Source organism: Pleurodeles waltl, chromosome 3_1 (assembly GCF_031143425.1).
Source record: "Pleurodeles waltl isolate 20211129_DDA chromosome 3_1, aPleWal1.hap1.20221129, whole genome shotgun sequence".
NCBI lineage: Eukaryota > Metazoa > Chordata > Amphibia > Caudata > Salamandridae > Pleurodeles > Pleurodeles waltl.
Window position 1 is genome coordinate 1,142,422,972 of NC_090440.1, and position 26,624 is coordinate 1,142,449,595.

The 26,624-nt window shown below is 45.2% G+C and overlaps 1 protein-coding gene across 1 annotated transcript in view; it reads right to left on the reverse strand.

Annotated features, from left to right (window-relative positions):
* ACAD8 (acyl-CoA dehydrogenase family member 8) overlaps nucleotides 1–26,624 on the reverse strand; it is a 226,395-nt gene that overhangs the window by 120,226 nt on the left and 79,545 nt on the right. The window contains exon 4 of the mRNA XM_069224448.1: nucleotides 25,350–25,459. Within this exon, the coding sequence (XP_069080549.1) occupies nucleotides 25,350–25,459 (110 nt within the window). The remainder of the gene's footprint in view (nucleotides 1–25,349; nucleotides 25,460–26,624) is intronic.

Genomic DNA, 26,624 nt, shown 5'->3' on the forward strand with positions numbered 1-26,624 from the left:
TCATTTTTATCGGGAGACTTGGGGGAACGCTGGGTAGAAGGAAATTTGTGGCTCCTCTCAGATTCCAGAACTTTCTGCCACAGAAATGTGAGTAACGTGTATTTTTAGCCAAATTTTGAGGTTTGCAAAGGATTCTGGGTAACAGAACCTGGTCCGAGCCCCACAAGTCACCCCTCCTTGGATTCCCCTAGGTCTCTAGTTTTCAGAAATGCACAGGTTTGGTAGGTTTCCCTAGGTGCCGGCTGAGCTAGAGGCCAAAATCTACAGGTAGGCACTTCGCAAAAAACACCTCTGTTTTTTTCCAAACTTTAGGATGTGTCCACGTTGCGCTTTGGGGTGTTTCCTGTCGCCGGCGCTAGGCCTACCCACGCAAGTGAGGTATCATTTTTATCGGGAGACTTGGGGGAACGCTGGGTGGAAGGAAATTTGTAGCTCCTCTCAGATTCCAGAACTTTCTGCCACAGAAATGTGAGGGACATGTGTTTTTTTAGCCAAATTTTGAGGTTTGCAAAGGATTCTGGGTAACAGAACCTGGTCCGAGCCACACAAGTCACCCCTCCTTGGATTTCCCTAGGTCTCTAGTTTTCAGAAATGTACAGGTTTGGTAGGTTTCCCTAGGTGGCGGCTGAGCTAGAGGCCAAAATCTCCAGGTAGTCACTTTGCTAAAAACAGCTCTGTTTTCTGTGATGTGTCCACGTTGTGTTTTGGGGCATATCCTGTTGCGGGCGCTAGGCCTACCCACACAAGTGAGGTATCATTTTTATCGGGAGACGTGGGGGAACGCTGGGTGGAAGGAAATTTGTGGCTCCTCTCAGATTCCAGAACTTTCTGCCACAGAAATGTGAGGAACATGTGTTTTTTTAGCCAAATTTTGAGGTTTGCAAAGGATTCTGGGTAACAGAACCTGGTCCGAGCCACACAAGTCACCCCTCCTTGGATTCCCCTAGGTCTCTAGTTTTCAGAAATGCACAGGTTTGGTAGGTTTCCCTAGGTGCCGGCTGAGCTAGAGGCCAAAATCTACAGGTAGTCACTTTGCTAAAAACAGCTCTGTTTTCTGTGATATGTCCACGTTGTGTTTTGGGGCATATCCTGTCGCGGGTGCTAGGCCTACCCACACAAGTGAGGTATCATTTTTATCGGGAGACGTGGGGGAACGCTGGGTGGAAGGAAATTTGTGGCTCCTCTCAGATTCCAGAACTTTCTGCCACAGAAATGTGAGGAACATGTGTTTTTTTAGCCAATTTTTGAGATTTGCAAAGGATTCTGGGTAACAGAACCTGGTCCGAGCCCCGCAAGTCACCCCTCCTTGGATTCCCCTAGGTCTCTAGTTTTCAGAAATGCACAGGTTTGGTAGGTTTCCCTAGGTGGCGGCTGAGCTAGAGGCCAAAATCTACAGGTAGTCACTTTGCTAAAAACAGCTCTGTTTTCTGTGATATGTCCACGTTGTGTTTTGGGGCATATCCTGTCGCGGGCGCTAGGCCTACCCACACAAGTGAGGTATCATTTTTATCGGGAGACGTGGGGGAACGCTGGGTGGAAGGAAATTTGTGGCTCCTCTCAGATTCCAGAACTTTCTGCCACAGAAATGTGAGGAACATGTGTTTTTGTAGCCAAATTTTGAGGTTTGCAAAGGATTCTGGGTAACAGAACCTGGTCCGAGCCCCGCAAGTCCCCCCTCCTTGGATTCCCCTAGGTCTCTTGTTTTCAGAAATGCACAGGTTCGGTAGGTTTCCCTAGGTGGCGGCTGAGCTAGAGGCCAAAATCTACAGGTAGTCACTTTGCTAAAAACAGCTCTGTTTTCTGTGATATGTCCACGTTGTGTTTTGGGGCATATCCTGTCGCGGGCGCTAGGCCTACCCACACAAGTGAGGTATCATTTTTATCGCGAGACATGGGGGAACGCTGGGTGGAAGGAAATTTGTGGCTCCTCTCAGATTCCAGAACTTTCTGCCACAGAAATATGAGGAACATGTGTTTTTTTAGCCAAATTTTGAGATTTGCAAAGGATTCTGGGTAACAGAACCTGGTCCGAGCCCCGCAAGTCACCCCTCCTTGGATTCCCCTAGGTCTCTAGTTTTCAGAAATGCACAGGTTTGGTAGGTTTCCCTAGGTGGCGGCTGAGCTAGAGGCCAAAATCTACAGGTAGTCACTTTGCTAAAAACAGCTCTGTTTTCTGTGATATGTCCACGTTGTGTTTTGGGGCATATCCTGTCGCGGGCGCTAGGCCTACCCACACAAGTGAGGTATCATTTTTATCGGGAGACGTGGGGGAACGCTGGGTGGAAGGAAATTTGTGGCTCCTCTCAGATTCCAGAACTTTCTGCCACAGAAATGTGAGGAACATGTGTTTTTTTAGCCAAATTTTGAGGTTTGCAAAGGATTCTGGGTAACAGAACCTGGTCCGAGCCCCGCAAGTCACCCCTCCTTGGATTCCCCTAGGTCTCTAGTTTTCAGAAATGCACAGGTTTGGTAGGTTTCCCTAGGTGGCGGCTGAGCTAGAGGCCAAAATCTACAGGTAGTCACTTTGCTAAAAACAGCTCTGTTTTCTGTGATATGTCCACGTTGTGTTTTGGGGCATATCCTGTTGCGGGCGCTAGGCCTACCCACACAAGTGAGGTATCATTTTTATCGGGAGACGTGGGGGAACGCTGGGTGGAAGGAAATTTGTGGCTCCTCTCAGATTCCAGAACTTTCTGCCACAGAAATGTGAGGAACATGTGTTTTTTTAGCCAAATTTTGAGGTTTGCAAAGGATTCTGGGTAACAGAACCTGGTCCGAGCCCCGCAAGTCACCCCTCCTTGGATTCACCTAGGTCTCTAGTTTTCAGAAATGCACAGGTTTGGTAGGTTTCCCTAGGTGGCGGCTGAGCTAGAGGCCAAAATCTACAGGTAGTCACTTTGCTAAAAACAGCTCTGTTTTCTGTGATATGTCCACGTTGTGTTTTGGGGCATATCCTGTCGCGGGCGCTAGGCCTACCCACACAAGTGAGGTATCATTTTTATCGGGAGACGTAGGGGAACGCTGGGTGGAAGGAAATTTGTGGCTCCTCTCAGATTCCAGAACTTTCTGCCACAGAAATGTGAGGAACATGTGTTTTTTTAGCCAAATTTTGAGGTTTGCAAAGGTTTCTGGGTAACAGAACCTGGTCCGAGCCACACAAGTCACCCCTCCTTGGATTCCCCTAGGTCTCTAGTTTTCAGAAATGCACAGGTTTGGTAGGTTTCCCTAGGTGGCGGCTGAGCTAGAGGCCAAAATCTACAGGTAGTCACTTTGCTAAAAACAGCTCTGTTTTCTGTGATGTGTCCACGTTGTGTTTTGGGGCATATCCTGTCGCGGGTGCTAGGCCTACCCACACAAGTGAGGTACCATTTTTATCGGGAGACTTGGGGGAACATAGATTAGCAAAACAAGTACTATTGCCCCTTGTCTTTCTCTACATTTTTTCCTTCCAAATATAGGAGTGTGTGTAAAAAAGACATCTATTTGAGAAATTCCCTGTAATTCACGTGCTACTATGGTCACCCCGGAATTCAGAGATGTGCAAATAACCACTGCTCCTCAACACCTTATCTTGTGCCCTTTTTGGAAATGCAAAGGTTTTCTTGATAGCAATTTTTTACTCCTTATATTTCAGCAAATGAATTGCTGTATACCCGGTATAGAATGAAAACGCACTGCAGGGTGCAGCTCATTTATTGGCTCTGGGTTCCTCGGGTTCTTGATGAACCTACAAACCCTATATATCCCCGCAACCAGAGGAGTCCAGCAGACGTAACAGTATATTGCTTTCGATAATCTGACCTTGCAGGGAAAAGTTACAGAGTAAAACGTAGAGAAAAATTGATGGTTTTTTCACCTCAATTTCAATATTTTTCTTTTTCAGCTGTTATTTTCTGTAGGAAACCCTTGTAGGAACTACACAAATGACCCCTTGCTGAATTCAGAATTTTGTCTACTTTTCAGAAATGTTTAGGTTTCTGGGATCCAGCATTGGTTTCATGACCATTCCTGTCACTGACTGGAAGGAGTCTGAAATCACAAAAAATTGCACAAATGGGGTATGCCCCAGTAAAATGCCAAAATTGTGTTGAAAAATTGGGTTTTCTGATTCAAGTCTGCCTGTTCCTGAAAGCTGGGAAGCTGCTGAGTTTAGCACCGCAAACCCTTTGTTGATGCCATTTTCAGGGGAAAAACCACAAGCCTTCTTCTGCAGCCACTTTTTCCAATTTTTTTGAAAAAAACGAAATTTTCACTGTATTTTGGCCAATTTCTTGGCCTCCTTCAAGGGAACCCACAAAGTCTGGGTACCTCTAGAATCCCTAGGATGTTGGAAAAAAAGGACGCAAATTTGGCTTGGTTAGCTTATGTGGACAAAAAGTTATGAGGGCCTAAGCGCGAACTGCACCAAATAGGCAAAAAAAGGCCCGGCACAGGAGGGGGAAAAGGCCTGGCAGCGAAGGGGTTAACGACAGCATGGTGATGTAAGCCACATCTGTCCATGAGAAGCACACCCCACCCCACCCCATTACCTTGGTACAAGGTCAGGCCTCTAGTCTCCATATCAGGATCCGTAGACGCACAAAGGCTGTGCTCAGCCACAAACCATCATGCAGTATCGCTGGAAAATCTTGGCTAGGACCCCCTCTAATGCCTTTTGCCCCCCAAGATGTTTATACAGGGGACATGTTTTCTTCTTGTACAGAAGTGTGACGCGGGTATGTACCTAAATGCTGGACCGTTTACACAGTCTAGTGGCGGCAATATAAAATATTATCCTGTGTTTCTTGTATTCTGTGCCTGCTAACCCGTGGTAAAAACATGATGAAAAGAATGTCATCCATAACATGGATAGTCATGCTTTCCCAGAATAGCGGCTGATTATGAAAATAAAAACATTGCTGCTGAAACTAGTGGTGCTAAAATGAACACTAAGGGGGCCTGCCTTGGCAGCCCCCAAGATGGCCACACTCTAGCGTGGCTCAGAGCAGTCAGAGGCCTCGTTCCTATAATCTGTCCAGCATCTGTTTTTTTTTTTTTTCGTTTTTTTTTCAACTTTATTTATACTTTTATGCAAACATCTGAAGCATTACAATATAATCATGCAATTGCAGACATATACTTTCCAAACTGTCACAGAGTGTCCACTGAAACATCAATAACTCCAACCAAGACAGCCCAATTCAGCAACTGCTGTCCAAATAGTCTAGTAACAGGCGCACCCTCCTTACACTTAATCCATAGACCATACCCAGCATCTGCCAGTTTTTAACCCCAGCCAAGCGCCAGAGCTCTCTAGCCGCTGCCTGGGACCGGGGCGTCCTTCGAGCGGCTCCTGCCCAGGCTGTTACCTGGAGGGCTGGGCATCAGAGCAGGGGCGATCCTGGACTGCAGGAGAGAGCCTGAGGCCCAGCACAATAGCAGAGAACAACTCTGCAGGGGAGGCGGGCACCCCAGCAAGGGCCGCCCACCACTGCCCCTCACCATAGCATCCTTAACTCAGGGGAACCGGAGCAGTCAGATGCTGGGACCTCCTGGAGGGGCCACACGGGCTGGGATGGACAACTGCTACGGAGGAAGAGCGGTCTAGGCCCGCAGCGGGGGTGCCACATAGGCCTGGCCAGGAGGTGATCTGGCGCATCGACAGAGTGGGAGGCCTGCTTTCGCCTCGGACCCGTAGGCAAAGCAGAGACAGGAGATTGAGCCCGACCTGAATAACCAGGAAAGCATTGGAGCAGAATCGGTGGAAGGTGCCAGAAAAGGGACCAAAGTAAGAGCTGCACGGGGGAGGAGGGGCCTGCCTGAGTTAAGGGCTGCGGAGCAGGTGGGCCCCCCCTTACCCAATAATAGCCTGGGTGTGTCGTTGGGGGCATCGGGCCTCCGACCTACGGACCTGGTCTTGGTGGACTTGACAGCAAAAGAGATTGGGCAGCGTGCAGAGAGGAGACCCCAGGCACAGCAAGAGGTGTGGAACGGATGCTTGGGAAGGCCACTGGGGCGCTGGTTGTCCCTCCACCCCCTCTCCCAGAGGCTACAGTGACAGCTTGGGAGTCAGATCGGCGCTTGGTACGCCGAAGGGGGCTTATGGGGTAGAAGGGCAAGAGGAAGCTGGACAGTATATGCAACCCAGAGGGGGGAGGCTGATCTGAAACCGCGAGTGGAGAGGCGAGAGCCCGCGATCCCGGATACTGATCAGAGTCAGGCACAGCGCCAGCCCCTGCAGCGGTGTACAACAGTGAGGCACTGCCTGGGAAGGGGTCACAGCCCCCCACCTCGAGTCAACATGGTGAAGACAAAAGGCCACATGCTCACTCAAGCTAACAAGATGGACAAGTATGCCTCTCCAAAACGCCCTGCGATGAGGGCGAGCCAGGGGATAGAAGCATCAGACGTTTAGGAGCCCTCCCTCAGCACCATAATGGCTGCCATCATGGACCTCAAATGCACCTTAGATCTAAAAATAGACGCAGTGACCATGGAGGTCAACCTCCTCAGAGCACACTTTAAAAGAATCTCCGAAAAAGTAACGTAAGCTGAATTTCATATAAATATGCTGCAATCCAAGTCTAAGAAAATAGAGGAGCAGGTCCAGCAGCTGGTACGGCAACAAGCTCTCATGGCGGCCAGATTGGAATATCAGGAGGGCAGGGCTTGCAGAAACAACCTCAGAGGGGCTGGCGTTCGCGAATGGGCAGAGGGCCCCAGAGTAGACTTATTCCTGGAGGGCTTGATACTTAATTCCCTCTGGCCTAAGCGCCTCTCTTAGTAGAACAAACCCACAGAGGGACGATACCACCATCAAAACCGGGTGCCTCACCACAGACTAAAAGCCAGGATCTGTAACTACAGAGATAGAGACGGCTTCCTCCAAGCGTCCAGATCCCACGGTGACCTGTAGTTTGAGAATGCCACCATCAGCTTTTTCACGGTCTTCACTCTTCAAGTACAGCAACAGTGCTGAAGCTCTGAGTAGGTAAAGAATGCACTCCGTGCTAAAGACTCAAATATATGATGCTGAACCCTGCGAAACTACGTGTGAAGCAGATGGGAAATCATGGCGTTTCCCCGCCCCAGAGGAGGCTTAGGACTGGCTGGAGGGGAGGCGTGCCTCTGGCTGCCAAAGGTGGAGAACAGCGTGGATCAGTCCCCAGGCGGAACAGACAGTGGCACAACAGATGGAGTGGACGGCGAACCGACCACATGAATGAGCCCAGATGGACAAGGGGGAACAAGTTCTGCTGGACCCTGACCCCTGAGTGATGGGCTTACGGAGGTTGAGGGGACGGGGTGGGGAGGAGAGGAGGCCAATGAGGGGGCCATGGCCTCCATGAACAGAAACTAAACCAGGCACACCGCATCCTGGCTCTGTTTAGCTTGGGTCGCAGGGGAAGTAACTGCTGTCCCAGAAGTAAGGCAAGCAAACTGGACACTACACACAGATGGGAAAGGGATGAGACACAACTAGCACACCAGTTCGGGCTATTGTGCTGGATCCAGCCAACCCTAACTAGCATTCTGACAAAGTTCAGGCGACAGATCAGAGCTTACAGTGCAGGGTAGCAGGGCTAGGAGTGTTGGGATTTCAACAATTAAAGTTCTGTCACACGGTTGGGTGTACTCATCTTAACATGCATGGCCCTGTAAGGATGGTGGATATATGGGGTTGCTGGAAGCAGGGAGGGACACATTCGCTACTCTGTATGCATGAAATGTATGTGTATTTGCGTCTGTTTATTTTGCTTTACTTCAGACTGAGACAAGACCAAATAAAAGGAATGCCAACAATTCAGCACTCTTAGCCTGAGTAATACTTTTATTAAAAGCACTTTTCAAGGTTCGTATAGGAAAAGCACGCAGGTCCAATGCAGCAACACAAATACATTTCTGAAAATAATTGCAGCAGTAGAATAATAATGTTCATGGAAGCAAACAATGAAAATACACTACTTCAATCATGGATAATATATCTACGTATAGTCATTATATATTTATACACAACGCAAAGCTAAAAATAAGAATAAAAAATGCATCACCATGGGGTGAGGTAGGGACATCATCTCTTTGCCAACTTTAAGTCGAGAATCCAGATGACCACTGAAAAAGATAAAATGACCCTCAACAGGAACCGGGCAAGGGTGTCCCTTTCCCAAAATGAGTTATGTCTAACCCTAGTCGTCAAGTTTCCCTCTTAAAAACCTTAATCAACCTAGAAAGGAGAATTCTAGAAACTCCTCCCTCCCATATTGCGAGTTGTTGTTCAAACGCTGGTTGTACCAGTCCGTGTCGAAAGAGCACGTTAGAGATTGCTCACATCCCAAGATGCGCTCCCAAGAGTGAGCTGTTCCCTGCCATACCATAAACATTCTTCCGGTACATCCTTATCTTTCCCTCACTCTTCCATGTTATGTTCTTGCTTTGGTGAGAAAGAATGCGAAAACATGTTTCACAATCTGTGGGTGGAAAAACACCTGACAGCGACAGTGTATGAAGCTAAGTTAAACACAAAATGGAGTCAGGGGTCAAGATGGAGTTGGTGGTTTGATACGGATAGCATTACACGGTTTCAGGAAAGATGACCCAGGAGTAGAATATTTCTGTTCTATATGCGTTGTGGACTTCCACGACAAATTTATCATCCCCGTCCTCTTCTGTTAAGCCATGAGCTAAAAGAAACTGCAAGAGCGGATGTCTGCTGTTCTCCTGAATGTTTATCACATTTGCCATATTAAGGAATAGGTATTAGGGTTGGGAACACCAACAGGGGAAAAATCCTTTTAAGGCTAAATCTTGAACAACCTACAGCCTACATAGGTGCTCCCTATTCAGTGGAGGAGGATTTTCCCCAAGACCATGAATATCACCATATAATGGTACTTAGGGTACCTTCAGTGTTTGAGACAGAGATACTCAGGAGACTTGTAAAATTAGTGCCTACACCATCGCTGGTGGAGTCATGTCGTATGGACTCTCGTATAACAACGAGACGGCTGGATTTGTAGGGGCGGCGCAACACCTCTGCTTGTAGGCAACTGAGTAACTCCCACACCAGTTAGCAGCTTTGAGGTTCCAGGAGATCCATATGGGCTGCAGCATTTCTTCTGCCACCCGTAAGGAGCTCAGACAAACCCTTACACGGGACTGCCACTGCAGCCTGCATGAAATAGTGCACACACTATTTCACAGCCATTTTCACTACACTTAAGTAACTTATAAGTCACCTATATGTCTAACCTTCACATGCTGAAGGTTAGGTGCAAAGTTACTAAGCGTGAGGGCACCCTTGCACTAGCAAAGGTGCCCCCACATAGTTCAGGGCCATTTCCCCAGACTTTGTGAGTGCGGGGACGCCATTACATGCATGCACTACATATAGGTCAATACCTAAATATAGCTTCACAATGGTAACTCCGAATATGGCCATGTAACATGTCTAAGATCATGGAATTGTCCACCCCCATTCCAAATCTGGTATTGGGGAGTCAATTCCATGCATCCTAGGGGCTCCACCAGGGACCCCCAGTACTGCCAAACCAGCTCTCTGAGGTTTGCACTGCAGCTACAGCTGCTGCCACCTCACAGACAGGGTTCTGCCCTCCTGGGGCCTGGGCACCCCAGTCCCAGAAAGGCAGAACAAAGCATTTCCTCCAAAAGCAGGGTGTTACACCCTCTCCCTTTGGAAAAAAGTGTTATAGGCTGGGGAGGGGTAGCCTCCCCCAGCCTCTGGAAATGCCTTGAAGGGCACAGATGGTGTCCTCCTTGCATAAACCAGTCTACACCGGTTCAGGGACCCCTTCTCCCCTGCTCTGGCAGGAAACTGGACAAAGGAAAGGGGAGTGACCACTCCCCTGTCCATCACCAGAGTGGTGGGTGGTGCCCAGAGCTCCTCCAGTGTGTCCCAGACTTCATCCATCTTGCTTTGCAAGGTGTGGGGGCACTCTAGAGGGCTCTGAGTAGCCAGTGCCAGCAGCTGATGTCAGAGACCCCTCCTGATAGGTCCATACCGGATAGGTCCATACCTGATAAGGTAGCCAATCCCCCTCTCAGGGCTATTTAGGGTCTCTCCCAGGGGTTCCCTTCAGATTCTGCTTGCAAGTTTCCTTCAGGAATCCTCTGCAACAACTTCAGACTCTTCTGACCTCAGATCAAATGCAGCCTGCTCCAAGAAACGCTGTAACTGCAACAAAGTGTCTACAAGAGACACTTTTCTTCAGCAACCTCTGCTCCAAGTCAGCAACTGCAACAGTTTCCACTGTGTGCACGCTCTGGGGACTCCTGTCTTCATCCTGCACCAGAAGGACCAAAGAAATCTCCCGTGGAGTGACAGAGTCACTCCCCTGCTCCAAGCAGGCACCTTCCAAGATGATGACTGATACCCTGGTACTCCTCTCACAACGACGAGCGTGCTCGTAAGGACACAGAGGGTGGACATCATCGACATAGACTGTCCGGAGGCCCTGCTGACGCAATTTGGAGGAGGTAAGACATTGCCTTTCCCGAGAAAGACAGTACCCATGTGTACTGCGTCTTCTTCACCTCCTGAGGCCTCTCTGCACTCTTTAAAAAATTCCTTTGTGCACAGCCTGGCCCAGGTCCCCAGCACTCTACCCTGCGACCCTCAACTCGCTGAGTTGTTCTCCGGCGGCGTAGGACCTTCTTCTGTTGTGCTGCATCCGCCATGTTTTGCACCTCCTTTGAACCCAAATCCTGCGGCATCTGGGGGTGCTGGCTGGCATCATGAGGGCTCTCTAAAGTGTTGAGAGCCCCTTCTTCCTCCTCACACAGAGCTGAGGCCCCCAAGACCCTCCTGGGTCCATCCAGCGCCATTTTGTCAAAAAATGCACTTTTGTCGTAGCCAAGGCTTGTTGGCGCTTGCCAAAACGAAATCTCGTCTGCAACGATCTTCACGCCGTGGGACATCTTTTGCATCACGCAGGAACCCGCTGGCATCTTCCTAGGGTGCATTTCTGCAGTCTTCGATTAACCGGGGACTCTTCTTTTGCATCCTCTTCTGGTTTGACAGGGGCTCCTGTCCTTGCTGGAACTTCTTTTGACTTCTGGACTTGGTCCCCTTCCTTTGCAGATCTTCAGGTCCGATAATCCAGCAGTTGTTCTTTGCAGACTTGGTTGGCTGCTGCAAAATCCCCAAAACGACTTGCAGTGTGTCCTAAGGAAACTTGCAGTACTTTACTCCTGCTTTTCAGGGCTCGAGTAATTTACTTACCTTTACTGTATTCTTACTCTCCCAGCGATTCTGAACACACTACACTTGTCTAGGGGGGAATTTGTGATTCACATTCCACTTTTTTAGTATATGGGCTGTGTTGCCCCTAGATCTATTTTCTCCCATTGCATTCTATAGGATTTCCTACTGTTTGCATTGTTCTATGACTATTTACTTGTCTAATTTTGGTGTCTAGTGTATATATTGTGTATAATACGTACCTCCAGAAGGAGTATTGTCTCTAAGATATTTTTGGTACTGTGTCACCCAAATAAATACCTTTTTTTGGGTAACACTGAGTATTGTCTTTACTTGTGTATAAGTACTGTGTAACTATAAGTGGTATTGCATGAGCTTTGCATGTCTCCTAGTTCAGCCTAAGCTGCTCTGCTATAGCTACCTCTTTCAGCCTAAGCTGCTAGAACACTACTACTTCACTAATAAGGGATAACTGGACCTGGTATAAGGTGCAAGTACCCAAGGTACCCACTACAAACCAGGCCAGCCTCCTACAATGGGAGCTCTGCATCACCTTATTATCCATTCTAAAAGTGTTGGTCAATCATGTAGACAGCCACAATGACAAGTCTGATACACTATCATTTTACAATGCCTATTTGCTGGAAACAATCTCAAGCACTCAGCCATGTAAGCCATACAAAAGGAAAAAGAACAAGGGGATTTGACGAAATGACCATTGTCAGAATAGAAAGTCCCTAAATGTACCCAAGTATGCTGAGACAAGAAAATTAATATAGTTTCCCCAAACTGTTAAAAAATTAATACCAAAGCATTTGAACTGTTGCATGATATGTGATGGATTTAGAACATCTTTCCTTCTAAGAAGTAGGAGATGAAATAAACCTCAATAGTGCTGTTCCACTGCTTAGAGAAAAGATCAGAAATACAAAGAAGGAATATTTAATATTTGACGTAAAAAAAAGATACACCAACCAGAGAAGGGTGTGAATGAAATTCAGTAAATATCTGAGGCCTTTATCTCAATGGCCAAGACAGCCTTATAAGGATCGGACTAAAGATCGCTAAATCACCCACATATCAAACAATCTTCCACTGTGTGCATTTAATGCCAACTGTAGGAATATAGGCTGCCCTCTTCAGGTGTCTCAAAAAGAGTACTACATATAATGCAAATAGAAAAAGCAGGAAGACATGCCTAGGACCCCTAGTTATAGCCAACTTATTTGGTACTGTGCCCATCGTAACAATATGTGCAAACAGCCTTCATGGAGGATTTGAACTTTCTTAGAAATAAAGGACGGTATCCCATATGACTTATTTTTGCCAAGAGAGAATGTGAGAAAACTCTGACTAATGCCTTTTCAACATCCAAAATGATCATGCCAATCACCACCCCTAGACCTAACACAACATCTCACACAGGTGTCCCCAAATTAGGATGCACAGTAGTGTTCATAGATGGGATGAACCAATGTTTCAATACTGCTACAATTTCAGATGATATGCAGCCACTGGATTGGGCAACATTTTTTAAGTAAATTGTAGAATCACAGTTTATCAGAAATATTGACTGATAAGAGTACAGCAGTGACTGGGATCTTTTGAACTTTGAAACATGGAGCTGTGTCTCCTCCTATAAAGGGTGCACAGCAATCCTGCTTCCTAAAAAATGAAAGCACAGCCTTTGAGAAGACGTTATAAAACTCAGAGGGTATTGAATTAGGACCTTCTGCCTTGCCCTGGGGACACTCGGATATGCGTTTATAAGCTATGACAGTGAAGTTGGGATCTCAAGCTTGACATTTGTAACTGGGACAGGGAAGAACTACCAGTGGCCCTGAAGTATGTTTCAAACTAATTCATATGGAAAATGCTATTTTCAATGTAGAGACTGGAATAAAATGCAAGAAATAACCCAATGATCTGATGTGGACTACTAATGCCAGAACCTTATGTATTATTTATAACCTTAACATGGTTCCTACTAGCCAGTTAACTCCTTATCAACAGGATGTGGCTCAGGTTTTACTATTCTCAAATGACTTGAGCCACTGCATGCAGAATAGTTTAGCAGCTTTTCCCCCCACACCATTTTGTGTGTAACATTCAAGTTGCAATCAACTGTTGATGTACTGCTGCCTCTTGATGTATGGGAGCATGCCGCTGAGTTAGTAAGCCACACTCTATTTCTAGTTTTAAAAGAGGATGCTGAAGGTGTACTCCGGTGTCTCTCTGGATAATTTACCTTAAGGTTACCCTACTTAATACAGCTTTAAAAGTATCCCAAACTATTTCTGAGGTAGTATTCTTATTTTCCCATAGAAATCTGTTATGACTTTACTCATATGATACTATCTAGAATCCATCAACAGAATCCTATCAAAGATCCATATATAGGAAAAGACCTCAAGTAAAAAATCATGAGTATATATCAAGCTGAAGTGGTTTCTGACCTAAACCAAAATGCGGGCATTGTAGTGGTAAACTGTATTTATATAGCACTTACATCTGACAAGGCGGAGCACATTTCCGTAGCTACTCCAGATCCCAAGGTGGAGTAGTAGAGAGAAAATATAATCGACATTGGGAGTGATGGACAAGTGCGCCTGTTAGTTGGATGAATGGGATAAAGGAGGATAGAGTTTGGAAAGGGTTATCTGGAAATCCATAGAAGAATGAGAGGTTTGGGGTGAGTCTGATGGTATTAAGGAGATACTTTGACAGAGGTTTAGGATGAGACATACTGTAGTGGTTTGGAAGAGTTGTAAAGATTTTTTTTCACCTCCGCAGCAGGTGGAAATATATAAATACATACCTAAACATAACAGTATTGCGACCTATGGCCTTAGATATTGAGTAATCAGCATCACATATATCCTAGGATACTGCCCATTGGGTGGTGGAGGGTGGGATAGGAAAGAGGGTGGGATGTGTGTCTAGTTAGGTTCAGATTTTGCACACAAAAAAACATAGAAATTGAGCAGTTATAGTTATAGCTATGTCAAGTTACTATAACTCGTGCCCTAAGGTAACTATAACTTGCTCCCTCAGCGTTTGATATGTTATAGAATGATCTTATTGATGAATGTTAAACCTGTTAAAACCTGTGGATATTCCAAGCTTAGAGGTTGTGTAATGTTCAAACATCAATAAAAAAAAAAATTTAAAAAAAAAAAGGGGGCCCCCTTGATGCAGTTATCATCAATAATTTCACCGCAAATGTTGGAGTGATAATATCAATGACGTCATAGATGTCATGACTGATGTAATATGTGAGGTAATTAGCAGGGCACAAGTTAAAGTTCACTTAGGGCATGAGTAATAGTTACTTGAGATAACAATAACAGCTGAATTTCTATGGTGGTTTTGTGTGTGCAAAATCTGAACCTAACTATAACGTTGTTTTTTTCCAGTGAATTTCTACAGCTTTTTAATGATATTTCCCAACTACAACCTCCCTGTAACATACACTCCTTGTGGAAGACTGCATGGCCTTTTCCAGGCCACATCTCTCTGGTTAAAGTTATACTGCTACTTAAATCACACCTCTCAAGTTAATGTTGTGAGACTCCCTGTCCTTGACCATACGAGAAAAGCATCAGATTATGTTAACAAAGAAAATGCACATAATTATGTCGACTTGAACGAGCTATGAAGCTCACAACCTCAAATCAAGCGGTGTACAATGTTTATCTTCACATTGCTGTTCGCCCTCACATCGCAAGGACAAATAACATTACAGTGACACGTTTTATTTTCATACAAGTTGTCCGTTAAACAATGCACCAGATTGAAGATTCGGCTTCAGAAGGATATCCTGTATATAAAAACAGTAATAAATATGTATATTTGTACATAAATATGCATAACAAAAAGTCCTGAATTCATGTGGTCTGCCGAACAATTATTCAAGAGCTCTCATGTTGACATTCGTGTCGGTGAAATAAAGAGTTACGAAAGCAACTTCATGAGCATGCAGCAGCAGCAACTGATTAAACATGTCGATGTCTGTTTTTGAACGAATAAAAGGCCCTTAGGAAAGCTCTTAACGAGTAGCTATCAAAGAAAGCATTTTGAGCGTCTAAAAGTGCTTCCGCAAAAATGTCATGGTCTTTGATGCTGTGGAATAACTGTAGAATGGTTTTTTGTTTTAGCACGGCGAAGTTGTTTTAGCAGTTTTGGACGATGCTGTATCTCCCGCAGCAATATACAAGGGATTGGAGGTCAGGGGTGAGCACCCTATCTTTTCACCAATTGGACCGGTGCCTGGTGATGCGTGGTCAGAAACATTGGGGCGCTGCCAGAGACCAGAGCCTCCTTCAAATTCCAGCAGGGTTTTACATATGCCTTTGCGAATTGTTGATGGGGACTTCAAAGAGTAGCGCTTTTGCATTTGTGATGCAAATATGTTATGTTGACAACCCTTTTAAATTCTGTTATATCTGCGTCCGATTTAATGTAGAGGTCTGAAAAAAGCCCTTTCTTTTATAAGTAGTTTTTCCCTTTGAGATTTCAAAGCCGGTTTCATGTAGGAGACTACTGCAATTTCTAATAAACCCTGAAAGGCCTTGGATGATAGAACTTATCTGATTCTGTTCAATCATGTCATGTAATAGTCTGGGCTTCAGATGAGCTTGGGTGCCAGTTGTAGCCTTTCTCTTCTTTTCTAAACGAGTTAAAAAAGTGCTTCTTGATTTCTGTGCATAAGAAATGAACCGCTATATGTTATCTTAATGAAAACCACACCATGCCATTCAAGTGGGCTTCATCAAATATGTCAGGCAGTGTGCTGTTGGATGTGAGTAGTAGTAGACTGCTACCTTGAACATTTTTCCCTGGTTGGAGTGTTGGCAGCCAATCAGATCGCACAATGAGATCTGTTGGATCCATGGAGCATCTGTTTCCATAGATATCTATTTATTTTTCCAATATTCGCTCAAAAACTATTGAAAGGATTTACACAAAATTACAAAGAGGGCTCTTTCTGGACCAAGAGCTAGCTTTCTGCCAAAATTAGTGCAATTTCATCCAGCGATTTGGGCTTAGTCGTGTTTACAATCCCTACAGGAAACTGCATGGGAAAAACAAAAAAGGATAATGGTGAGGCCGGCCCTTGGGTATGGGGTCCCGGGGCAGAATGCGGCCGAGGGAGAGGGGCTGCGCAGCCCCCACCCCCCCCAAAAAAAAAAATTATAAAAGGCTGGGCCCCTGGGGATAGGGTCTCTGGGGCCGAAATCGGCCAGGGGAAGGGGGCTGTGCCCCCATGGAATTATAGTGGGCCCCAGGGGATTGGGTCTCCGGGGCCAAAAATCAGCCAGGGGGTGCACAATGTACATTAACCCAATGAGGTAGCACTTACTACCTCACCAGTAGATGTGCTCCGATGGAGTAGACATTTGTACAAAACTGTGGACTCTTGTTGGATAAATGAGCAGGTGAGCCATGATGCTCATTTCACATAAATTAAACCTCAACAGGAAGCACTTACAACTATCAACATAGCAGGTGCCCTACATGAAGCTCCACTTCTGGAAAGGACAAATGATCCTAAATCTTGCGCTTGGAGAAGGCACAGCAAGTGTGCTTACTCTGTTTACAGATTGAAAAACGATCGGAAATCCTTTGTGGTAGTGAATGCATCTTTCATCTGCACCCCACCCCTGCATTTATTTACAGAGTTGCCATGAGGAGGTGGTGGCCCCCTTGGGCTTTCATAAACCCAAGGAGGGGGTTTCCATGCATTCCCCCTCCTGTTTTTATGGTACGCCCCCAGGCCCTGGCCCACCCAGGGGTAGAAAAAGGGCAAGCGCAGGGGACTGTGCTTGTTCTTTTTTTTGTTTAAAAAATCATGGTGAAATTGCATGCTTTTCGCAAAAAAATACTTTTAAATCAAGGGGGTGGGTCGCTGGGGGACTCCTGAACCAAGGCTATAAGGGTATGGTTACAGTACCTTATTTTTTTTCATTTTTTTTTAAAGTCCCTGCTGAAGCGGAGTCTCAAAATGGGTGCCAACACTTCCTGGTTGAAGTGTTGGCAGCAAATCATAGCTCTGCACGAGACTGGAAGTATTTGCTAAGTATTTGTGCCTTCAGATATACACATTTAGTGTTCCTTTAATATCTCAAAAACTACAAAATCGATATACATTAAACAACAAAAAAAATCTTCTTTCTGGACCAAAGTCATCATTGATGTCACTGACCATCCCAAGAATGATGTAATATGTGAGGGCATAAGCAGTGCATTGGGAGATGTAAGTTATAGTTAGCTCAGGTAACTGTAACTGCTGAATTTTACTGGTTTTGTACGAGTGAAATGTGAGCGTAACTATAATGTTCCTGTAATTTGATGTTTTCACTGACTTTCTAAGTTTTTTTTTATTCTATTTCCTAACCATAACATTCCTGTAACCTTTTTCAAGTGAATTCATGAATTGTTTTTTATATTGTTTCCTAACTATAACGTCCCTGCAACCTTTGTTTTTTTAAGTTAATTTCTATTTTTTCTTTTTTTTAATTTTATTTCCCAACTGTAACCACTGACCTTTAACAGTGATTGTGTGAGTGAATGCATAAGTGTCTCAGTAGGTCTGTGAGTGGGGGTGAGTATCTGAGTGGGTCTGTCAGTGGGTGTGTGAGTATCTGAGTAGGTCTGTCAGTGGGTGTGTGAGTATCTGAGTAGGTCTGTCAGTGGGTGCATTAATGTCTGAGAGGGTCTGTGTGTGAGTACATGTGTCTCTGACTGCGTCCGAGTGGCTGCATGAATGTCTGAAAGCGTCCGAGTGGGTGTAGGAAAGTGCCTATTTTGACATAGTCACCCCCACACACACTTTATACCTGTTTTCCGGTGTAATTTAGAATGAAAGTGCACTGGGTTTTTGCTAAACAGGACCTCAGAGCCAGATCTCTTTCCCCCAAACTGCACAGTTGGTTTCCCAATTGACAAAACATTTAGCACCCACTGTAAGTCCCTAGTAAAAGGTATCCCTGGTATCTAGAGTCTGGGGTATGAAAGAGGGTCCCTTAAGGCTGCAGCATGAATTGTGTGACCCTCAGGGACCTGCCACTGCAGGCTGCGTGACTTGGTGCAGACAAAGGTGAAAACACAACATGGCTGTGTGCCATGATCCCTAAACACAGTATGCAATATATGTAAGTGACCCCTCTAGCAGGCCTTACAGTCCTAAGGCATGGTGCAATATATTACATGTGAGGGCATATCTGCATGAGCAGATATGCCCCTGCTATGTCTTTGTCGATTCTAAGACACAGTAAGTGTCCAGGGAAGCCAATCCAATTTAAATGCATGTGTTGGACACTGGTCACTACGAGCTTTCCAGCTACATGATGGCTTTGCCGAATATAGGGATGTTTGGCACCAAACATCTCTGATTAATAAACCCTGATGCCAGTGAGGGATTTATTAATAACTGCACCTAGAGGTGCCCCCTGAAACCCACCAGCTACTTGTGGGTTGAGTGACTGGCTCGGACCAGTTCAGCCACCGTAGATGCATTTCTGACCCCCAACAGTGAAAGCCAGTGCTCTCAAAGGCCAGAGACGACAGCCTGCACTGGGCGGGGGTTTCATCTCCTCTACCAGGCAGGCTGGACATTCCAGGGCATGAAGCTTAAAAAGGCCTAGCCGCCTTTGTAAAGCAACCCAGGTCTCCCAGATGGCACAGATGACCAACCCCCCTGTTCTGACCCCACTGTTGGCGGCAGGACAAGTGGGAAAATTAGGCAGATTAGGATGTATGCCCACTTCTTGCCCCTCCCACCCCTAAAGTGGACGAGCTGAAGTGCACACAACTTTTTAAATTCCTCCATCATGTTTGGAAGGAATTAGGCCACAAGGGTTATGCTTCCCAGCGGAAGTGGTCACAGAAAGGGTGCGGTCACCCTAAAGGTGGGCAGCCCATTGGCTACCACCTGGCACACCCTGTGACACCCCTAAATCGAGTATTTAGGTGGAACCCCTGAATTCTACAACTTAGATCCTGACGACCTAAGAAGAGGACAAAAAAGAGTTGCACCTGCAAAAGAGGAAAAGAAGAAGCAGCTGACTTTGAACCAGCCCCTCCTGTCTGCCTGCTGACCTCGATGGACTCTTCCCAAAAGATAACTCGTCCTGCAACTGAGCCTCCAAGAAATCCAGGAGGAATGCCTACCTTCAATAAAGACTCAAGCCTCCAGTGAGCAGAGACTCTGCTCTGCAACAAAGTCGCAAGAAAGGACTCAGCAGCCTCCAGAATAGCAAAGTCCCGACACCCGAAGTAACCTCCGACTTCCCCCTCAGGTCGTTAACGTTGGTTCAAACAACAGTGCCAGCGAGGTTCTGCAGAAGTCCAGAGTCCGAGTCCAGTGTGCTCTCACCCATCTTGGACTCGCCCAAGTTGCCTGCAGCCTGTGCACACAGGCCCCCTCTGCTGCAGCCTTGTGGTGAGAGAAAACACAACACCTCCTGCAACCACTGCACCCGTCGCCCTTGACCCCATATGAGGTGGGTCACTGGTGCCAACAAAGTCTCCTGGCTCCCCTGAGCTTGAATTCACCCTGGGTCCCCTCCATGCTGGAGTTCCAGATGATGCCTGCAGCCTCAATATGCAGTGCTCCCTGACCGTGAGTGCTCACCAACGTTAAAATCAGATGCCTAAGGACACCCCTTCATCCATCGCCCCTGGGCCCCAGAGAAAAGAACCAAAAGGTGCGCCTACAACCCGAGCACCGAAGTCTATGCCCTACCTGCTTGTAGTCCCCGACTGGCTCTCCAGCCAGAGCCTGCAGGTTATCACGGGGTCAAACTCTCATAGAGAGCCATTGGGCACCCGACGCATAATTGCATCCCAGCACCCTGCCGCCCCAGTGCTATCAGGTGTGACCTGCTCGTGTGTGCCCAGTACTTACCCTTGTTCCCTGAACCTGACCACATAAGTCGTTGTTAACCCTGTGTTTGCTGAGCATTGTTTTCCTCCATAGGTTAACATTGAGAACTCTGAGAATTGCACTAAGCGTTGATTTTTTTTAATCTGAAAAGTATTTATGCTAAAAAGTCTACTTACCTAATTACAAAGTTCTTGGGTTTGAAACATATATAAAAAGGAGTGTTCTTTTTCCAATCTGTACTCCGATTTATTGCTTGTGTGTGTCTCATTTATTGTCTCTGTGAGTACAACAAATGGTTAGCACTACCCTCTGATAAGCCTAACTGCTCGCCACACTACCACAAAATAGAGCATTAGTCCTATCTACTTTTGCCTCTGCAAACCAATTGGGGATCCACTGAGACTCTGCACACTGTACTTCTTTTTAATGCGTCATATACAGAGCAAGCCTCCTACAGTAGGTGCATGAATGTTTGACAGGGTCTGTGAGTGGGTGTGTGAATGTCTCAGTGGGTACGCAAGTGTGTGTGCATGTGTCAGTAGCTGCGTGAGTGACTTGACCATAAAGGAATCACACCTGCACGTTTATCCAACAAGAGTCAACAGTTTTGAACAAAATGTCTACCCAACTGAAGTACTCTCTTCTGGTTAGTAAATAAGTGCTACTGCATTGGGTAAATGTCCAGTGTGTATTCTACACTACGGCTGTGTAATGAACCAACAGGAAACGTTTGGCAATGTAATTGTTCCTCGTGCTAATTGGTCCAGCATTCTGTGATAACATGAATCCTCCTATTGAGAGGCCAATGAGTCTTCAAAGATATAAATGTCCACGAAATCAGGGTCCTTCCTTTTAGCAATATAACACAAGTGCTTCTTTGTTTGGTGGGGATGTCCTCATAGTCCTCTGCATCAAGAATGTGCCACCAATACTGGAGGGAAACACATTGGGGGGGCCTTTGGTAAGCTGTCTGTCATCCTGGCAAAAGATGGAAGATATTTGCATTCTACTAAGGTGGACGGGGCAGGGCCAAGTGGGCAGAGCTTCCAGGTGATTCACACTTTTGTATACTCGTAGCAATTTAAAGGGAGAACCATGGATTCTGCTCTCACCAGGAGAGGACAGAAATAACCCACTTGTCACAGTCTCATACAGGCTGCGCTCCAACAGATCAAAGATGCAGTCACCTCCACAAAGGATTTCGGATGATTTTTCAATATGGAATTGCAGAGTAAACACACTTGCTGTGCCTTCGTGGAGCCCAGGAGTTAGGATTGTATGTCTTCCCAGAAGCAACGCTTCAAGTGGGGCACCTGCTATGTATATATTTTGGCAAGTGCTTCCTGTTGAGGTTTAATTTCTGTGAAATGAGAATCATGGCCAGAACAGAAGCTCACCTGCCTGTTTATCCAACAAGAGTCCACAGTTTTGCACAAAATGTCTACCCAACTGGAGTACGTTCTACTGGTTAGTTAGTTAAGGTGTACCTCGTTGAGTAAATGCCCAGTGTGTATTCTACATTACAGCTGCCTAACCGACCAAGAGGAAATGTCTCCATCGGCCTTGTGTGCATTTAGCAATGTGATTGTTTCTGGAGAGTCTTTTACAAAAATTCTGTGATAACATGAGTCCTCCTGTAGAGAGGCTAACGGGACTACAAAGACAGAAATCTCCACCAAACCAGGGTTCTTCCTCTTAGCTACATGACCTAAATGTTTTTTTGTTTTATGGTAATGTCCTTATATTCTTCTGCATCAAAAACGCACCATCAAAATAGGCATCCCGCAACCCAGTCATTATATTTATAGCCCTGGGAAAGTGGAGGTCGCAGGGTGGGCAGTTTGCGGCTTCAAGGCCCCACTAAGTATTTTATTTGTAGCCCCCTGGTGGTGGGTGGTGGTCCCTTGAGTGGGGGTGGTTCCCGCACACTTAAATTTGTAGCCCCAGGGAGGTGGTGGTCCCTGGGGCGTTTTTAGCACCTTGGAGGTGAGGGTGCAGGGGGGCACATACGCCCCCATCCATTTTTTTTCTTAAACCCCCGCATGCCCTCGGGACCTGGCCCACTCGGGGGCTACAACCCAGTGCTTTTTTTCGATATATATATATTTTTTTTTACCAAATTCACCAATTAGGCCAATTTCTGTTTTTTTTATTTTTTATATTTTGTAAATGCTGTTTTGTACTGCTGGGGACAAGGCTTTTGGGGGGAGGGGGTGGATCTGGGTATTCCTACCCTTCCCCCTTATCTTTTTTTTATGGGACTCGGCTGAAGCAGAGTTTCAAGATGGCTGCCAAAACTTCCTGGTCGAAGAGCTGGCAGCCAATCAGAGCTCTGCATTTCCCTGCATAAGCTCATTATTTTTCACGAAGTCGTTGCAGAGGAACAAATTGCCCTAGATATACAAATTTGGATTTCCTTAAATTTGTCAACAACTACTGAACACATTTACACCAAATAAAAAACACAATCTGGGGAACAAAATCTAGCTTTCTGCCAAATTTGGTGCAATTCTGTCTAGCAGTTCGGGCAGTCGTATTCAAAACACCTATGGGATTTTTTTTTTTTGTTTTTTACACACTTCCCCCTTTTTCTCAGCCCCCGCTTGATGGATCATCCCGAAACTTTCTGTGCACAACAAGAATCACCGGCACACTTTTAATGGAAAATTTGTGAAGATCCGTCAAACGGCACCAAAGATTTAGGAAAGTAAAAATAAAAAAAAGAATGCTTTTCCTATGGAAACATGGTCTTAACTAGAACTACCTACTGGCGACTGCCAGTAGATTTTTTATATATCTCTCTATAAATAAACCAGCCGTCAGATTAATGTCCCCACACAAAATTACTGAGACATCCCATCAGGGCAGCTCTAAGAACAGTTTCTTAATCACAGCGGAGTAAAGATATAAATCTAGGCAGGCCCTCACTAGAAGCCATCGTCTTTTATTATCTACTTCCCCTTAGTTAATATTGCACCACTATAATATGAGCTTCAGGACTTGTGACCCACCAGGATATTATATTCCAAGTACTTGATTTTAAACTGTTCACAAAAGTACAATGCATTTCTTGGAGACACGATTTCTGTCCAAATATTTTTCAGCTAGTCCAAGACCAGCCTAATAGTCTAAAATAGATCCAGCTCAATACGAAGAAACATTTGGAAAAACAGATTTGCTATTTCTTATTGGAGCAGTATGTCTTTTTTTTTTTGCCCCCACCCTGGATCTTCTCCTAGATCTACCCCCGTGGCCCTCAGCAAAAACTAAACATGTGGGTGTCCCAGGTGGGCACAGAGTCACCCACAAATAAAATAAAATGTATAATAAATGAGCAGCAGGAGCAGCTAATTTTTTATTCAATGCTCCAAGCAAGGAGTTCCCACTAATCCCCTATTAGAAGCGTTTTATTTACATTTTTGATAACCTGGTAGTGCTCAAAAAAGGGCAGTGGCACATCAAGTGTTTTTTTTTTAATACTGTGGGAGGCTGCTGGGAGTGAAGCAGTCCCCCACCCAAGTTTAAAAAAAAAAAAAAAATCCTTAGGTCTTCGGGGTCATTAAATCCATGAATCCTAGAGAGCTTACCATATTTTTAAAGCACTCCAAGCTGGAGCTGTATGATTTTCAGCTTGAGTGCGGAGCCCTCTTGTGCTGCATTCTATGGCTGTGTTTTATGGCCTGAAAAAAGTTAAAAGGAAGACTAAAACACATGCTGATTTCTTTTAAATAAGATTTTAGTTAGAGAAAAATGCAAATCACTTTTATTAAGCATTTCACTGTGTCAATTTATATAATATCTATTGAGTTATAATTATTGGTGACTTTGTGACAAGGATAATAGGCCTGTTTCATATATGTTAATATTCTGATCTCTTTATAAAGCCAATATGCCCACTGTTTATATATTTTGGTGTTCTGATCAGTAGGTCTGCCTTACTTTATGACAACCTTTATATTTTAACATCAGCCCCTTTCTACCTCCCCCAAAGTGTTCATCCCTGTGGTGATCGGTGTGCCGTAGGGTTGGTCACAAAGCCTGTCCACAGGCCAGGACCTGTGAGCCAAACCCACAACGCACATTGCCAAAGGTTAAAGGGATGCTCTAGTTAGGTGAAATTGTTAGTTAAAACATACTGTTTTAAACAAACAGAACCACGGACTTTCACCAGTTATAGTTATCACAAATACCTATAACTCTTTCCCTATCCATGTACTGCTAGTTACATCCCATATTACATCACTCATTACATATTCTACGACCTCATCAACATACAAAATGACAATTTAGATGACAACACTGTGCATGGCAGGAGTGAGAGTTATAGTTTCTTTAGGTCACAAGTTTTAGGTACTTGGGATATCTATTATTGGTGAATTCCACTGGTTTTGTTTGTTTAAAACAGCACATACATAAATAAAGGCAATATCATTTCAGGTTTTAGGGTGCCACATAAATTATACAAAAAAAGTAGGAAACTTTGGTCAGTTCCCAAGTTTAGATGGAGAGCAGATCCTCTATATGGAGCACTCTACAACGCCACGACCGCTCTGAATCTGCTCACCTCAAAGAAGTGTTTAAGCATAGGAGCCTTTTATCCTCCCAGGCACTGAATTGCAGCTTTAGACTGGTAAAATACCAATCATGCCATCCTGGAATTAATAAATGTAACCCCTAACACATCTATTTCGCTCTAACTAGAGCTCATCAGAGAGAAATACAATCATTTTTTAAGTGAGAAAAATTTAAAGTACAGAAAAATGTTCCACACATGGCGAAAGGTATGCCTTGTGCCATAAGTACATATGACACTGGCTCTCAGTTACTCATACACATATATTCCATTCGTATGCACACATATTCATACATCCCCAAAGACCACGCTCTCACTGACACGTGGTAATCCCTTAGTCAAAGTATTTAGTTCAAACCATAGTACATGGTTCTATGAACATTAGGCTTAAATTCAAATAAGTTTGGCGTGGGGGTGTCTGGTAATAATGCACAAGTTATTTAGCCTTCGGTAGCTCACAATGACTTTCACTGATCAGAAGTAGCTCTTGCTACAGAAAAGATTGGAGACCCCTGTGCTACGACTGAACAGTTTATAAAAAGCTGTGATTAATTAGAAAATATATTGTTATGGTTTAAGTTCTGCGAAATAGTTGTGTTTTTAACAAAAACATGAAATGACCGTATTTCCTTCACTATCCCTCCATACAATCTGCACTCCTCTACTAATCACCAGCAGCAACAGATAGGTACCTGGCTCTGTGAGACAGTATGAAGCGAACTTCTCCATGCTGCAGAGCGACGGGCAGAAGCGGTATCTTTGCTCCTCGTTTCCGAAGCTATCGATCATCCAAACACACATGCTGTAGAGAGAAAGAGTGTCAGAGAAATACTGGGACAGTGAAAGCAAAAACCCAGTGTGTCTTGTGCAAACTGCATAAGCCTAAACCCGGGCTATTTAATACGTGTGACAGGCAGTTGCCTAAGCTGCGTTAAGAATTGCCGGTATTGTTTCTTCGGTTTTCAGCGGTTATGTTTCTCAGGGTCGGACAGGCCTACAGGGTAATCAGGCAGTGCCCCACAGGCTGGCCTAACAGGTCAGTGGGTGGCAGGTTTTGGCTGCTTGTGGGTCTGTTTTATGGTCTGCTGATACATACACCCAGTCACACTAGCACCCTTGTGTGAGAATGGTAGAGGCTGTAGGGCGCGCGCACACACCAACAGATGCACTTCCATTTAAGCTTTTTTTTGTAATTGCAAAATGTACCTTGGTTCACACGACTCGTTCTTGAAAATTAAAGTCGTGGACCGTGCGCCCCGTTACTTCAGAGCTGCTATACGTCTAGGTAGATGTACACTCTGCGAGGAATGCAGGTATTCGAGGTGGGACAAGTAAGCTTACTTGTGATGTGTGAAAATGACCATTTAAGCAATTGTGGAGGCTGAAATTCACCATGCACTTTTCACTGATGAATTCTATCCTACTGCATTTACACTTGAGAATGCAGGATATCCAGTGACGACAGAATACTTGCATGCGGATGTCACTGTGTGTCACGTTCAGTGTGCAATACCATATTTAATACGCTTTCTAAACACCTCCACAAGTTAGTTAATGTGCTTGTAAAGAATCTGTGTCTACAATGAGTGTCACGTGTTTAAACGCTTTTGGCGCAAACTCACTTCTAATCCGTCCAACGTCGATGTGATGAGTACCATCAGGTTGAGTAAAAGGATTGTACTAGTATATGGTAGTATGTCTTTAGCGTGCGCTCTATAAAAAAAAAACTAATTTAAATGTAGTCTCTAAAATGTTTCCTACCCGTGAACGAGCAGGTGCAAGCCTTCTTCTAATCCATTATGAAAACGAGTACACTTGTTTTATGAGGTATACAAGGGGACACCGGTTTACCTTGAGCGGAGTAAGCACGTGCACAGATGCACTGATTCTGGAGCTGACCAATCGCCACTCTTTGACCAAATAACGCCTCGGTCCTGCCCTGAGAAACACAAGATGTGCCACACAGA